The 17,001-nt window shown below is 40.4% G+C and overlaps 1 protein-coding gene across 6 annotated transcripts in view; it reads right to left on the minus strand.

Annotated features, from left to right (window-relative positions):
• Nucleotides 1–3,404: 3,404 nt before the first annotated feature.
• Nucleotides 3,405–17,001, minus strand: part of LOC134541434 (epsin-2) — a 37,554-nt gene continuing 23,957 nt past the window's right edge. For 5 of the 6 annotated variants that reach the window (XM_063384884.1, XM_063384887.1, XM_063384883.1 and 2 more), the window contains 4 exons: nt 15,802–15,925; nt 12,972–13,154; nt 8,657–8,830; nt 3,405–7,437 (listed from right to left, as the gene is read on the minus strand). In XM_063384884.1, the coding sequence (XP_063240954.1) occupies nt 7,211–7,437; nt 8,657–8,830; nt 12,972–13,154; nt 15,802–15,925 (708 nt within the window). In that variant the 3' untranslated portion in view covers nt 3,405–7,210. The remainder of the gene's footprint in view (nt 7,438–8,656; nt 8,831–12,971; nt 13,155–15,801; nt 15,926–17,001) is intronic. The other variant, XM_063384888.1, reaches the window with a different exon arrangement.

Here is a 17,001-nt window from a genome sequence, read left to right on the forward strand (position 1 = left end):
AAGCCTCTCTCAGTCCCTCTTTGTCTGTCATCGGGACAAGCGGCATCCGTGCACTGAACCAGCATCACATCCATTACCATTATCCTTCATCGCCTCGGTGGAAAGTTCACCATATAATAAGCATTTCTCAACTTCAGTGGATTAACACTTTTCGGTTAAGTTGGCATGAGGAATTTAGAGTCCCGCACTTTCCTCCACCCACGAGGCATTTCATTTGTTTAAGGCTGACGACACCCGACGGGGCTCTCTCTGCTCACACAGGCCGTTATGCCATCTCGCCGACTCACTGGCGAGAGAAAGGGTCCCGAACAGCTGTACAGCAGCACAAGTTAGGTTAGTGCAGTGCCTCAAAGATACGATGCTACCGAAGTCAATTGCTGATCGATCAGCAATCGACTATTACCGTAACTGTACTTGCATTGTGTTTTTTTAATAAATTAATATTGGACATTTATTTCATCACATCAATGAAGTTTTAAAATATAATAAGTTTGTTGATTCACGTGATTACATGCGAAGCATGACTTGGCATACGATGTTGCACAAGACACGTTTGCACTCATAGCAGAGTCCTACTAGGGATAATGGCAGTCCACCTCCGCCTGCCACCGGGGCAAGTCGTATTCGCACACTGTGGAGCTCGTCACTGTCCGCAACACAGTCACTATCAACACCAGGTGTACATCATTCACTTTCACCAGCTCTGCATCTGGTTCTCCCACACCCGTTAACATTTCAGGAATAACAGTTGATATTTGTTAATGCATTCAACATAAATATGGCCCCCTATTTCTGACAACCCTGAACGGAAAACTTAGGAGTTGTATTAGGGTTTTTGTGTATTCACGTCGTGTGATACCGCGAACGTAATAACCATGCGAAAGTGTATCCACTACTGTAAGGTTTGTGTGTTGTTAAGTCACGTATAAGAGCCATTGTATTAAACTAGGTACGTTTTAGCAATCAAGGTGGAGCACCACTTGATTCAGCCCTATTATATTTTAGATCAAGTCCATAGCACCGTCACATAATAACATATTAGGTTATTCGATTAAGGACAGGATGCCATCGCAGAGTAACGGCTAGTTTAACTCATTTTTACGTAATTTATGCCCAAAAAAGTTTCTATGTGTATCCGACCTCCTGAACGAGGCAGTGATCAGCGCTCGACTCTTTGTGAAGGGTGTTACCTGTGAGCTCTCGGCTGTCGGCGAAGAAGGTTGAAGGTTGCGGGCGTGATGGATCGGCCTCACCGCAGCCCTGAGCAAGTTGTGCCCTGACTCGCCTAGGTGATTACAAGTACCTGGCTTTCACTTCTTGGAACCTAACTTTTTAGGTAGCAGTGCAAATGTTTTTATTCTACCGACCCGAAATAAGTTGCAGTCCACGATGCATGCACTTTACAGTACTGCAAGAACCAGGTGTGGTTTCCTACTTCGACGATTGCAAGTGCTTGGTTGTACGCAGGTAACTGGGCTAGGTTGTACCACCTTCGAATCACTCATGCTGCGGCATGGTTGACAATGAGCATGTAACTTGTGAAATTGGTGGGAGATCAATATTATTATTTTTTTTTTCCCTGTAAGGTAAAAGTAAATTAATTTGTGTTTAGGTCTTTGAAAAGCACTGGTCACAAACTAATAGCACTGAGCAATATTTTGTCTCCGTTTTCTTGGATTCCATCAATTACCTGATTAAAACGGGGATCGAAAACAGAAAATATTACGCGTGTTCTTCTAAGACACCAAAGAACACAGATTGGGACAAAACATTCACACTGATAAATGTATTTGGACCATCGCCCACACTGCCCAAGTCATCAGAGGGTTACAGGGCTCTATCAGCGATAAGTGTCCGCCGAACGTACTTTGGGATATCGCAATCGTCAACAATCCTTTATTTGCCACAACAGTGATGATTGCCACTAGCATTTATACATATAAAAAAAAACTGCCTGTAATACGAATCTACTGCGCAGGAAAATAAATAAGTGGTAATTTGCTGTGTGTACCTTACTCCAAAAAAGTCACTAAATTCAAAATTTTTTTTTAGAAAATTAATTGTGTGTCACACTTATGATTTACAATACCAAAAAGTATTATGTTTATCAATATTTAAAAAATTTTAATATTTAATTTTGAATTATAATAATTCAGACTTTTATTTTTTCTTCCAGTTTTAACTGCATACCTGCCACCCCGCAACGCTGAACTTGGCTAACACACCCTACACTTCACCTGCAGCTTGTTATCTCTATTGAAATTAAGGGTAGTTTCCTAGAGCAGGTGCTCTACAAGAAAAATTAATTCCGAAAATGAGTTTCCCTCAGTTGTTAACATATTATTTGGTACAAATAACTACCTTGTATGTTCTGTGTAGCATAAAACAAATCCAAATTTCTCAATAAATTTTTTTGGGCTTCATTTATATTGCACTCTTCTAATTGAAGTTTTTTTGTGAGTAAGTCTCTTGCTGTATCTATAGGTAGAGACAAGATTTTATGGTTTTATTTCTAGTCCAATTTCATTTGGATTCATTTTTAGTACAACTTAAATTTTGACATAATTTCGGTATTGTTTTTATATTTATAAAAGCTGTTTTGTAATCCTTAATCCACCAGAATAGTGGTAAAATTTACATGGTGCTTTTTTTTGCGATAAAATAATTAGTAATAAATTGGTCTGAAACAGACACATTTAGAAAAATAAAAATTATTTAGAGAGCATTTGTGGTTGAAAGTGATTGAATTTTTTTCTCTGTGGCCTACAGCTTATGCCAACAGCCCAAGAGATAATTTGTCCTTGTTCAAATATCAGCATGTATATGTTACACCCATGCCTTACACTACTAATGTCCGTGATTTAATAAGAGATGCACAATAAAATAAATTAAATTAATTTTCCTGATCCATGCACTTATGGTATAATATTGTGTATGGAAACAAGCACATTCCTTGAATTTCAAACATTAAAATATTAATTTTTATGATTTGCATCAAGATTTGGTTAAATGCTACTTAATTCCGTGATATAACATACATACATACATACATACATACATACATACATTTTTGTGCTATATGAAACATTTTTCATTTCCGTGTTATGTTTTTTGACGTGATTTTTTGGTGACATTTAGGTTTTATCGCAACTCACCATATAATCTTGCCCCTATGTATAGGTAATGAATGAATGCATAATGGGGGAAAAAAATTATTTGATTTGAAATTTAAAATCAAATTTAAAATTATTCACGAATATGAAATATTCCTGGAATACTCGCAGACCCTACCAGACCCAACCAGGCTTACCTGGTTGACAGTGACAAGCCTAGATGCATTAAATATGTCAGTAACAGTTAAGAATGTCAGATGACAATGCTACTTTTCTTTAATAACATCCACATTCTCTTTCCATTCATTTAATATATTGTACTTTTACATTGTAACTTCACCCACCAATTAATTTACCAAACATACACCACTAACACTATCCAGACAGTCGCAAGTTGAACAGACACGTGAAGTGCAGCACTCGGGAGTTGCGACGACGCGTCACGCACCGTCACGGCGCGGGGAGGGAGAACATTGGTGTTGCCAAGCGGACGGATGGACGGACGTCTCTCGCGTCACAGTCAGTGTTGTGTGCGACAGTTCCAAAGCAAATCACAACGGTGTAGAAAATTCAAATGACATTACAAGAGAGCTGGATTATATTCTAAAAAAGAGTTACATTTGACACAACCAGAGTTTACTCACTTTATCTATCAAGAAGCACTTTAGAAATACACAAGAACCATTATATTTCTCACTATAACAAAAATTACCTACCAACTATGTACAATATACAAACTTACATATAATATACAACATAACACTACATTTTTCTTTATCAAAGCTAATATACAGAGTACATAATAAATTATAAAAAGAATCTGAGAATATATTATGTTGTATTTATTTCCTTGTATCACGTTAAACCAACAATAACTAATTGATTAAACTGTTTTTCACAAATTCCAACAACACAAATCAAAATTATATTTCCCTCACAAACAAATAAAAGATTACCACTAACAGAGCCTATAAATGGGACACGCAGCAATTATTTTAAATTTTACCAGTCACTTTCTTGTCTAAAAATACATCAAAAATCTAAAAATAACTATAAAGCACAACAATAAAATTAGCATTTACGCGACATATGATTCTTTCAGGCCACGACTGAATCGCTGAAACAGGTACAGATGCTTCAAGCAATGTCTGCAGTTACAAGAGCATTCACGCATGCCTCGTGAGACACATGTACATTATAACTGATATTATGGCATAAGATGACATGTCTGCAGTAATCAAAATACATGATGGTACTAATAAAGAAATTCTCTCCCTCAATAAAGACTTAATGCAGAAAAGGCAAGCAAATTACAGTGACCAAAATCAATGTTACGTTCATAAGTTTGTCACTTTTGCATGAGTCAACTGGTTGAAAGTTCAACAGAAAATCACAGCGCTGGAAGTGAACGTCCGAGCAGCCGTGACCAGTCGAGAACTATCTGTCAGTTATTTTTAAACTTACATTTTAAACTACTTTTGGGGGACATATGTTGAAGATGTTAAAAACGTAAGTGGTTTCAGTTTAATTATAATTCAATCTTATCTTTCAGATGTTATCATGCCAGCTACTGTCTGCTCTCAATAGAGCGCACAACAGGACAAAAAAACATCTGGTCGTGATAGTGAAACTATTATTTTAATACATAAATTAAAAAAATATCAACACTACGATGAATCCAACTCCCTCCACAACACTTAAATACATATTTACAATCCTTTAACACAAGGCACAGGCAATTGCCACATACTCGCACATCACTGAATACTTAAAGATTTTGCTGTGAACAGAAACACACAATGCCACTGTTCACGTTCATCAGGAGATGAGCACCTTAGTGCTGAAGTGTTTAGTTCATGAAATCTTCACTTACAGTTACGAAGTTATAAGGGCACCTTTCCATTTCTTAATAAATACTGCAGCTCGACCAAGAACTTATTTTAAGCCTGCACTCAAACAAATGAAAATTCAATGTAGTGAATTCTCAATCCTACAGTCCAGGTCACTACGTGGTTCAGACTGAGTGGATCCTACAGCCCAGGTCACTACGTGGCTCAGACTGAGTGGATCCTACAGCCCAGGTCTCTACGTGGCTCAGACTGAGTGGATCCTACAGTCCAGGTCACTACGTGGCTCAGACTGAGTGGATCGGAGGGGCCATTGCCTTGGGCAGACGACCAACGCCAGAACACTCGGTCTTCCAACACCGCGGGCGCACCAATGTTTCCAAGAGTAGGGTGTGACAAGTCACTCAGGTGGCTGGTGTTTGCACTCCAAGACAAGGTGCCCGTAAAACTGCTATTAAGGCTCAACTCTGGTTTTGTAAAATAAAGTTACAATCGCACAACCCAAGTTACAATGTTGAGGAAATTACACTGAAGACGTGCTACAATATAAATCACCATAACCACAACAATGTCCAAAAGCTTATCAAAAATAGCGGTGCACCTTTCGGAGCCAACTGGACTGTGTAAAACTTATTAAATTTTTTTTATTTTTATGTTTGTAATCATCTTTTTAAGATTTTAGTGCTGTTTACTCAATTATGATTTTTTTGTAAAAGACAAACAAAACTGTATTAATTTTACTTTGGAATCAAATGAAATTACATTATTTTGTCACAAATTAAAATAAACCTATAGGAATAGGATTGCAATTGTGTGAACAAAGGATAGTGCAGAGTGTTGTTGAACAACCGTGCAACGTCATTGACGTGGTTATGGCTATTAATGTGAAGCACAAGGCCCGGAAAGCCAGCGTACAACAAACCCAACACTTCTGTTATCAACGCAGGATGAAAGCAGCGGTACAAAAATGGTTCGGCAGATCCGAACCCAAGCATTCCAACATTCGGCACGCACAAAACACTGTTGCGTTGCCATGAGCACCAAACCATCACATGTATCTAAAAACACTTTAAAAAATACACGACAGTTTAAAGGACTAAAACTAATTTAGAGATGGGTTTGCTTTGTGATTACAGTTTCAGTGCAGTTCTTAGCTGGATCCCAGTTTTAATTCCTAGCAGGTTTGCACTTTCATAAAAAATATAAATTCAATATCACTTATGTAAGCATCCTTTTACAATATTTGCGACTCACACTACACCAAGTAACGAGTGAGTTCATTGTGGATATCGCCTTCCCCTCAAACCACCTCTTCCACTCCAGGCGAGAGTTGGTGTAGGTAGTTCCCTGGACTTTCCACACACCCCCCCCCCCCCCCTCCTTTTTCCTTCGTAGCGTGGCCAGCTACCCTGCTCCTGAAGCTTCCAAATAAAAATACAATAACATTTTAAAAATAACTCCTTCCACAGTAAAAATTCTACATAATTCATGCTAAATATTCTTGGACATGTTGGAACAGATCACAAAGAATAGAAGCAACACAGATAATACTTACCACAGACCGCTTGTCTACCAGCTGTTTACGATTCCAAAAGTTAAGAAATGCTACGCCCCCAACAAACCACTCAATACAACATGTACCTTCGCGAGGTCCTAATCCAAAACCATGGCTCCAAGATCTAGTTGCTATTAAATCTGAACAGACCCATCTCTAATATAATCAGTTCAGAAAACAGCCTATGCGAGCTGATGACCATACCAACGATATTTCATATGTCTGACACATTTACGGCTCGTAAACCTGAAAACCGAGGCTGCTGCTTGGTTTGGCATTTCAGAACATTCGATACAAAACAGCACACAAAAATAGGTTTTTTTTTAGTCTACTAAGAATAGAAATACTTGAGATGATTTTTTTTTCTGCAAAAAAAAAAAATGTTAGCCTCCAAAAGACTTGTTATTTAGGGTGAATGTGAAAAAAATATATCTTGATATTAAAAATTAAAACAATTTAAATTTATACACCTGTCTTTCACAGCACTATAACTTTTAAGAATTCGATTGAAATATATATGTGTGTGTGTGTAAATGTAGCTTTGCGAACCCAACCACCCAACGAACACTGGACTCCTGAGGTGTAAACCAGGGAACAGCGCCGCGCGCGGGTCGAATGGCACTACGGAATCACCAGCCGGCCACCTGGTCGCACACGGGCGCGGCACGGACTGCAGCGCGGCGCCGCGCGGCACATCACGACAGGAAGGGGTTGGGCTGGGGCGCGCCCCACGCGCCGGCCGCCTGGCCGCCCGACGTGAACGGCTGCTGGCGCATCTGGCCGAGCGTCGGGCGCGCGGGCGCCGGCTGGAACAAGGCCGCGCCCGCCGTCGTCGCCGCCGCGCCCGCGCCCGCCGTCGTCGCCGCCGCGCCCGCGCCCGCCGTCGCGAACGGGTTGGCCGTGGGCACGAGCGGCACGGCAGCTGCCAACACGAGGAGCGACACGTTCTGCCAACTGCTCACGACGTCCACCGCACATTCTCGTGTTCGTCGAGCAACCTTACTAGTGTTAACAGTGCTTCACCCTAAAATAGTATTACTTTTGGATCCATCAGAAGAAGTAAGGTGGGTACAATCAGAGAGGGGCATGTGACAGAATCTACATTTTTCCTTCAGTTTAATCTTAACATGAAACTGTTTGAGGACAAAGGTAAATTGTGTTGTCCCAAAAGGGATATGCGTGTACTCTTCAAGATTTCTGCTGACGTGTAGCAAGTTTTTGTAAACTACTAAACCAAATGTTTAAATTTTTTTTTTTTTTTTTTTGAGAAATCAAGCCTTAAAGCTTTCAAACTATCTTATATTCACTTATGCCACTTTGCCTCGGCTGGTAGCCCAGTGCTTGGCTGACCGTGGATTCGAAACCAGGGCTTATCAAACGGACGTCCGATGTTACACCAATTTTCAAAGTTCTGGAAATTTCAGGGGGAAATTGACCCCCATCCTCCAAGGGGGTCCAATGGTGCCCGAAGGCCTCGGAAGCATGTCAAAATCAACATACTTTAATTTTCCTGACTTTAAAAAAAAATTGAGGGCAAATGAACTCCCCCTGAACGAGGTTCGGGTCCCCGAATGACTCGGAAACACTACAAGTTGAAAGAGAACCAATTGGGGTGGAGGGGGCAGTTGACTTCAGGCAAGTTATTTCACCATGCCCCGGCCTCACAGATAAACAAAAAAGCATGGTTATTGCCCATAGTTCGAAAGTAGTGGTTTTTAGCCCCTATTAACCCACACCCTTCTCTATTCAGGTTATACTCTTGAAATTATTGTACTGTCATCCAGAATATATATCAATGGCTTAGAATGAAAACCTTGTATCTCAATTTTTGGATGAAAGTACGTTTTTTATGTTTTTGGCTGGAAAACCTTGTATCTCACAAAATGTTTGGATGAAATAAATAAAATGTGCATCCTACTGCTTTCTATCAGGAAATCACATAAAAGAATCGTACAACCATTAATTGAGGGTGGCGAAAGAAACTGTTTTTTGTCTCTGCTGTAAAATTTGCGTTTTATGAGATACAGGGTTTTCATTCTAAGCCATCGATATATCCTGGCATGGCTTCAAATCAATTAGATGATTAGCAGTAGGTTATAACTGACTACGAGCTGTGCTGGGCGTGGGGTCGGGAGACTCACCGGGCACGGGCGCGGCCGGGGCCGGGCGGGCGCTCACGGTCACCAGGTTATCCAGGTTCACCAGCGCAGAGTTCTCCCCGAGGAAGCTGTGAGGGGTCTTCTTGGCGCTCGGCTGGCCCTCCAGGCCGTCCCCCAGCAGGCTGAGGTCGAAGGGATCCGGGGTGAGGCCGCCCCCTGCCACACGCGCCGGTACCTCGAGTCGCTCCGTTTTTGGGTTGGATACAGAAACATCGATAAATCTTTGCCTTGGAACCCGGGAAACACGCAACGTCAGACGATGGCCGCGAAATCCGGCGATCTTTATCATTACACATCCAACATCTGGGTACACCTAGACGGCACACTAGCAGCCTCTTCTACCTGGGCCCTATTTCATAAAACTCGACAGGCGTGACATATGCGACAATCATGTCAAAATTTACAAATATGTCAATTTGTAATTACAAGTGTACGTTTCATATAAAAAGAGGTTGACAGGCAAAGAATCTTAAATAGCTACAATTAAAAACAACTGTCTCATAAACACGACCGTATGTGACAATTAATTGTAGGTCAAATTTTTTTTGAGTGATGTGGCCAAAATAATTAAACTTACATTTCAAGACAAGCTTATGTTAATTTTCATTAGTTATGTATATTTTGTACCTAATTATTCGTTTCAGTTTTTGTAATAGTGGATAAATATTTGTTGATTTAATTATAATGGAAATGTCAGTGCATGATACAAAGCAAACTCATTGATATGTATATGGCTAAAAACAAAGAAACCACTTAATGTTCAAACACATGTATCAGTTCTTGCAATACTGCAATAGCCTCTGGATCAGCTGCGTCAACATCCTCATGAGCTTCCCCAGTGTCGCCTTCTACATTTTCATTGTTTTCATATGGTTCATACACCTCTGATCCTAGGCGTTTCTCAATGTTATGCACAATTATACAACACAACATAATGTTACATGCTGACACTGGCTGTATGCTCAGATGATTAAGGCATGGGAACTTCTCTTTTAAAATACCAAGCGAATTTTCCACCAGTCGTCTCGTAGATTTAAAGGCTCGAAGAAAACTTGTAAGAGCATTTGTCCGAGGTATTTGTACTGGGATATTTGGTGTAATAAGCCACTTTTTTAATCCATATCCACTGTCTCCCAGTAATATTGCATGTGGAAATGGTCTCCATCCATTTTCCCACTGTTGTGACAACGATGAACATCGTAGTACTCGTGCATCATGTACTGAACCGGGCCACCGAGCACTGGCATACAAAAATTCTAGGTTAGGTCCACACACTACCATTATATTGATTGAATGGTTGCCATTCCTGTCTACAAATGAGACTTCATTATCATGTGGGGCATCTATCTTGATCAATGACCCAACAACAACTCCAGCAACCCTTGGAATGTTTGCTACACTCATGAAAAGCTGTAGAATTGCTTGGCCAGATTCAGTTGGCCAGTGAACCTCTTCTCCAAGAAAGGTGTGAACCAGTAAGTGACATAACTTATTTACACATTGGTGGATAGTGGCTTTTGATAAGCCATGTGCATCTGCATTTACATGATATTGTGCTCCTGTGCCCAGCCAATGCAATGCGCACAAAAGTTGTTCTTAAACAGTAAGAGCATGATTTATTTTTGTTTCTGTCCGCAACTGTTGCCCTAACCTATTTATAATGTATTCAGCTGTTACCTTGCCAACGCGGAATTTCTCTTTGAAGACAAAGTCACTGAAATTGAAGGTTAGGTTAATCTGTGGCCTAAAAACTCTTCGAACTCGTCTTTCTCTTTCTTCATCACTCCCGCTACTGCTACTGCTGCTACTACTGTCCATTATGTCCAATCACATCAAATTAACCCAATATTTTAACACACTATTGCACTGCTGTTATTACCAATCATTAGGTGACACTAAATGGTTTACCTGTCACTTCCACTCTGACAATTCTACAAATTTGTAAAATTGTTACATACAATTTACATATCTGCGTTTCATAAAACAGTATTACCTGTCAGATGTGACACATGTCACATTTTTACCTGTCAGCTTTAAACTTTTATGAAACAGTTATATGTCAAATTGTCATACATTTATACATATTTGTCGTGACATATGTGTAGACTTGTCAAATTTTATGAATCGAACATATGTCGAATTGTAAATATGTCTGACAATTCATTGTCACCTGTCACCTGTAGAATTGTAACGTTTATGAAATAGGGCCCTGGTCCAGTAGCTACGCAACAACATTCAACGCTACTCCTTTACCCGGTCCAGTTGCTATGCAACAACATTCAACGCTACTCCTTCGCCCGGTCCAGTTGCTATGCAACAACATTCAACGCTACTCCTTCGCCCGGTCCAGTTGCTATGCAACAACATTCAACGCTACTCCTTCGTCCGGTCCAGTTGCTATGCAACAACATTCAATGCTACTCCTTCGCCCGGTCCAGTAGCTATGCATTGAAGTTACACAATGTACTGTAGTAATTATTACTGAACTTCATTGGTTTAAAAAAAAATTTTTTAATTATTTTGTTAAATTTTTGCTCTCTTATTACCCATTTTGTCCCAAGATTTGGTTATGTTCAACAGACCTTATGAAATTAACTGTGTAATCACACATAATCATACATATTTAGTAATACACATTATTATGTAATTTAAGTTTATTTTAACAATGCTTTCGCTTAATCCGAAAAATTCGTTAATCCAAACAGGGTCCTGTACCAACCATTTTGGATTATCAAGATTCCACAGTAGTTTACTGTTCCGATATGACAAAGTTATCACCAATATTCAAAATACTAACAGTTTATTGGACTGTTAAATGAGCTGAGAAAAGGTGAGGGTTTAACCTGCACTAACCATCACATTTAGTACATATAAACACTTAAAATGAAACATCCTTCACACTTACTACAAACACCTTTCAGAGACACAAACAGTAAGCACAAGTCACTTCGCAAGGACACAGTCTGCAACGCTAAAACGTCCTCCACATAAACCAAAGGCATGTACACACACACTCATGCAATGGTTTACAGCTTCAAGCAAGTAATGCATTCAATAAAGAAACCAAAAGCTGTTTAAAAAAAGTCTCATGTGTGAACCAAAGCAACAACACACAAGCAATGCTAGCACAGAACAACATAACAGATTTCAGCAAATAATGTCACAGTGAAACAATATTTAGCGTGGACTACATGCAGAGACAGGCTGAGGCAAGAGACAAAGTAGAACACTTGTCTAACTGGTCGACTCAGGTCACTCAAAGTAAGCGTTAGCTGCATTTATGTAACTGGAAGTAAATCGTTAATAACCTATTTTATAAGAATAAAAATAAATATATTAATACAAATATAGACAATTGATGCATGATCTTCATGTACATGCCTACAGTGCTGTTTACCAATGAAATAATAGACATTTTAATTTTTTTTAATATTTCTTTATATGGATTAAAAGTTAATTACTTAAATATATATATTTATACAATTTACTTATGCATGTACATATATTTATCTGTATCAATATAAAAATAAAAATCATAACTATGTATTAATGGCTTTATTCAATTTTTCATCACCACAGTATCTTACACTGATAAACATTAGTGAAAAATCTGTATTTAAATTAACTTGTTCACTAGTGCTTACAAAATATATGAGGACAGAAGATAACACTGAACACATGTGATCATTGTCCTCGCACAATAATCTAGAATAAAGGTAAGGTACTTTGAACAACAGTTAACCTTTATTGGAAGACCTTCAGAGTAATTTTTCATTTGTTAGCTCTCCATCTTGTCGACACAGTTACCCCAGCGGAAACACAACGAAACAAAGGGCTAGCAATACGCCATGGGCTTAATCGGTGAGCCTTGGCAAAAGAGAACAGTAATCAGGATTGCCTGACCCAGATTTATTACCCACTCTTTTAGAACAAGAGTCGAGTGATAGTGATACGCCACTCGTAACACCTTGCTCTATCACGCTTCACTGTGATTATTGCTGACGTATCTACTACCACTGTGCGGCTACTATCAACACAATGTCAAAAGTAGGGCTGTACCGATTCAACTCTGCATTCATTAGAGTCGGCAAACATTGCCTCATCGATAAATAGTTGATATCGACAAATACAGACCACCAATAATCAATTTGATGTTGGAGAAGAAGAGATGTACAATAAAACATTACATTGAGCTTTCAACGAACAATGAATGCTGGCGACGTCGAGATCTGAACAACTGAAATATCGGCCCGCACGCCCCTGGTGATCGGCACAGCCCTGGGCCAGCGCGCCTCACCGTTGTTGTTGAGGGTGTTGGCGTCGGCGAGCGGCGGGCGCTCGCGGCTGCCCAGCGCCTCAAACTCGTCCAGGCTGGCCGGGCTGGAGTGGTCCGTGTTGGTGCTGGGTGACCAGGGGTCGCTGGCCGGCAGCTGCGCGGGCGCGGTGCGCGGGCTGGTGGCCCTCCACTGGTCCGGGGACGCTGCGCCCACGCACCACTCTCGCACGTCTCCGCACCCTCTCCGTGACGCCCGCCCATTCCCACGACCATTTTCCCTTATGCTACCACTGCAATTGCAGTTTAAATACACTTCACCTACTGTAGAAGAGTCCCATGTTGCGGGTTTCCTAACCAACCTATGATTTTTTTGGGACATTAAAAATATCTTTCATGTCTATAACATTGATGACAAATTAAAAATTTACATGAACTTTTCTTTGCTAACTCTTAACACTATTACCCTGATATCTCAATACAACACAAACCTGTTCCCAACGCTAGCGGCTGACGGCAGGACACAGGCATGTTAGTGATGGGTCGAGACTCGAAAAATCGAGTGAGTCGAGTCGAGCCGGCGAAACTAAACTCGACTCGAAAACCGAGTTGATTAAGATCGTGTCCTCGAGTCTCGTCAAAGTTTAGTTTTTGGCTCGACCATAATGTTGCACAATTTCCAATCGTGAAGGTACTTATCCAAAACCATGCACTTTAAAAATAATAAAATAAAACATATTATCTAGGCCTACCTAGTGGAAAACCTCTGATCTAACACTAAAAACCTTGAAAACGAAGTCCAAAGATTATTTATTTTCGATCGTGTATAACCACAAACAGTGCATCCCATCCTTCAATATGCACTTAATATTTCTAATTGCAACAAAATACCTTTATTTAACTATAACAGAATTAAATATGTTCTCTAGATTCAGTCATGAACAAGACCACGAACATCGTCAATATTTGGGCAGCTTTGGAAGTAAATAAAATTTACTACTAAACACTAGATAGCCGCCATTTTAACTCCGGGCCAATGGCCTACATAATTCATCATACAGCCAGTGAAATTGCCACTTTGACAAATCGATAACAATAATTGAAATCTCCAACCAGTTTTCCATGGCCGAACGGAAAATTGAGGCTGTTGAAGTTTATGTTTACACTTGAAAGTAAAGTTTGCGTCGCCGGCGTCGTATTAATCATAAACGGTTTAGTATTAGTGGAATGGATATGTTTGTACAACCTGGGAAGTCACAAAGTGACGAACAGAAATCAAGAGCAGAGATTTGGGAATTTTTTGAAAAAATTGATCATCTGACAGCTAGATGCAAGTGCTGCAAAAAAATTTACAATTCGTGGTAAGACACTTCAAGTATTTACATTAAAAATTACTACTACATATATTGATCGGAGAAAGTTAAACAAAAACTCTCGAAGGACCAACGTGCTCACACGACTCTCAAACCTGGCCCGCGTCGCCGCAAGACCAACACACGGTGAAAAGCTGACAGTCACAAAGGCCACAGTCCAATAGAAGCAAGCATTATGCATGATGATACCTATCCCTGAATAAAACCACCCACATGCCACAGATGCGATTTGGGGAGTAGCTCAACGCCGTGACGCATCACAACAGTCGGGGGGAAACTATTCCTTGCTTTGCTTCAGACACAAACACCAATTCCAGAATAAATTCAGAATTGTGGGAAAAAAAATTACTATAAGCAATTTTTAAAATCCTTAACTTTTTTTTTTTACTATAGTTTCCAAGAGAATAAGTATTGAATAGATACCTATTTCCTCGTAATGAATGACATAATGTTTACAGCAATGTCTCATAGTCATGCTGCCGTGCTACCGTGCTGCCGTACTGGAGACGGTGTGGGAGTGTCTCAATGTTCCTGTGGCGCTCAGGTGCAGGTGTGAGGTGTGCAGTGTATCGTCCCCATGCCACGCACCTGCAGCGCAGCTAGCAGCTGTCTGACTGGTACGCTGGCGAGTGCAATGTGTAGAGGGTTCTGTTATTTACTCATATGTCATAAGGTAGTTGGGGGGGGGGGGGGGGGGGGGTCAGGGGGGGATAGTCAGGGAATCCTAATAATATGAGACAATCTTCAGTTTAGTGCCCGCTCAGTGCATTTTAAAATTCTTTGGGCATGATGGAGGTAATATTTCAAGGCAGAATTTTAATGTTGCATTAAAATGTTGCATGGAACATTGTCATGTAACGTTTCCGAGACGAACGGGACAGAGAATAGGTTGCGGACGGTGCAGAGAACTCGTCAGGCCTCGCTCGCTTGAGCGGGCTCCACGTGGCGGCGCGCGGCTCAGGTCGATGGCCGGTCGCGGCGGTAGGGACCAGCCCGCGCCTGACGCCACCCCACTTTCTGGCATCCAGGGAGGGAGTACTTGGGGAGAAGGCAACACAACGGGGTTTGAGCTTACTGTTGTCCACCGCGCTACGGACCAAATTCGCAAAGAAAATTGCGTTCTTTCAAGTACTTATTATTTTTATTACTTGCGTAACTAAATATTTTGGGCACGATGAGAGTAAAATTTCAATTACAATTTCAAGGCCGTATTTTAATGCAATATTTTCGTGAAACATTGTTTCGAAATGTTCCTGATGCCGAAAAGATATCAAGAAAGCACTTACGAGTCGAGGTTTGAATTGCCAAAGAAGCATCACTTCTATCACGTGTACTTAGTACACCGAAGAACTCGGTCTGAAGAGATTAAGTGTAGGAATTTTGCTTGAAATCTGTAAATTGTTTTAAAAATAAAGAGGCCGGCTTCACGACGTGAGATGATGCTTGTGTGAGACGACCAGAGGCCGGGGAACGCAGCGTACCGGCGTGGAGAGGTGGCTCCGGCAGCACGGGCGCCCACGGGTCGACGATGGGCGACGCGGACAGCGTGTGCAGCGTGTGGGTGCTGGGCAGGGCCGCCGCGGCCGGGCTGCTCCACGGGTCGTTCTGGAACACGCAGCGCGCGGGTCAGCTGGTGCCTCCCCCACACACACACACACACGGGGAACAACCGGCCACAGTCACGCCAGGTTTGGAGGCTTTGTAACGGTACACACAGGAGTCACTGCACATGCACAGCATCCAGAGCTGGCCTCACAAGTCTGTAATAGATATTTCTTGACTTTTCCCTGAATTTCCATGCTCAATTACCAGAATCAGGGTTTTATGGAGCCATAAAAAAGCTAATTCCCTCATTACAAAATTGTAGACTTTGTGTTTATCGTCAGAACATTAAAACACACAAAATTATATGTACATGTCAAGCACAATTAGATCAACTGCTTCAAGAATTTGGCGTAAGACACTTCAAGTATTTACATTAAAAATTACTACTACATATATTGATCGGAGAAAGTTAAACAAAAAGCTGCAACTAGAACATTAATAATAATAATAATAATAATAATAATAATAATAATAATAATAATAATAATAATAATAATAATGCAATGTTAAAAGCCCACGATAGTTATACATGTACATTTTCTTGTGATTTTTCTCTATGGGCCTTTACGCATGACTGTATGGTATGGTATAACTGGATACATATTACTAATAGCAAATTAGTTTATGAATAAAACATATTTGGTTTTAAAACATTAAGATACTGAGTAGCAGGAAAAATTACTGATACTTACTTTTGTACTTATATATTGAAAATTTCCCTGTGTTTTCATATTTTTAAGACACTTTTTCAATTCCCTGAGTTTTCCTTGTTTGTGGGAACCCTGCCAATGTGCTGATAAAACACTGACAAAATATACAAATATACCTGGCCGCCACACGACATCATCACTGATGCCTGTTGCTTTAATTTTGGCGGCCATGAAGTGTATTTGTTCGAAGGAGTGTTATGTTGCAAGTGCTCAAAGGGTGGGAAATTTGCTACCCTTGGAGAGTAAAAAAAATTTTTTTTCTCATGAACAAGGAAGATTTTCTTTAAAAATTATATGGCTTGTTATTTGCCCCAAATAGTTAATAAAAGAATAAACTCTCATCAGTGACAGCACAACGCTCATAGC

Source organism: Bacillus rossius, chromosome 18 (assembly GCF_032445375.1).
Source record: "Bacillus rossius redtenbacheri isolate Brsri chromosome 18, Brsri_v3, whole genome shotgun sequence".
Lineage (NCBI taxonomy): Eukaryota > Metazoa > Arthropoda > Insecta > Phasmatodea > Bacillidae > Bacillus > Bacillus rossius.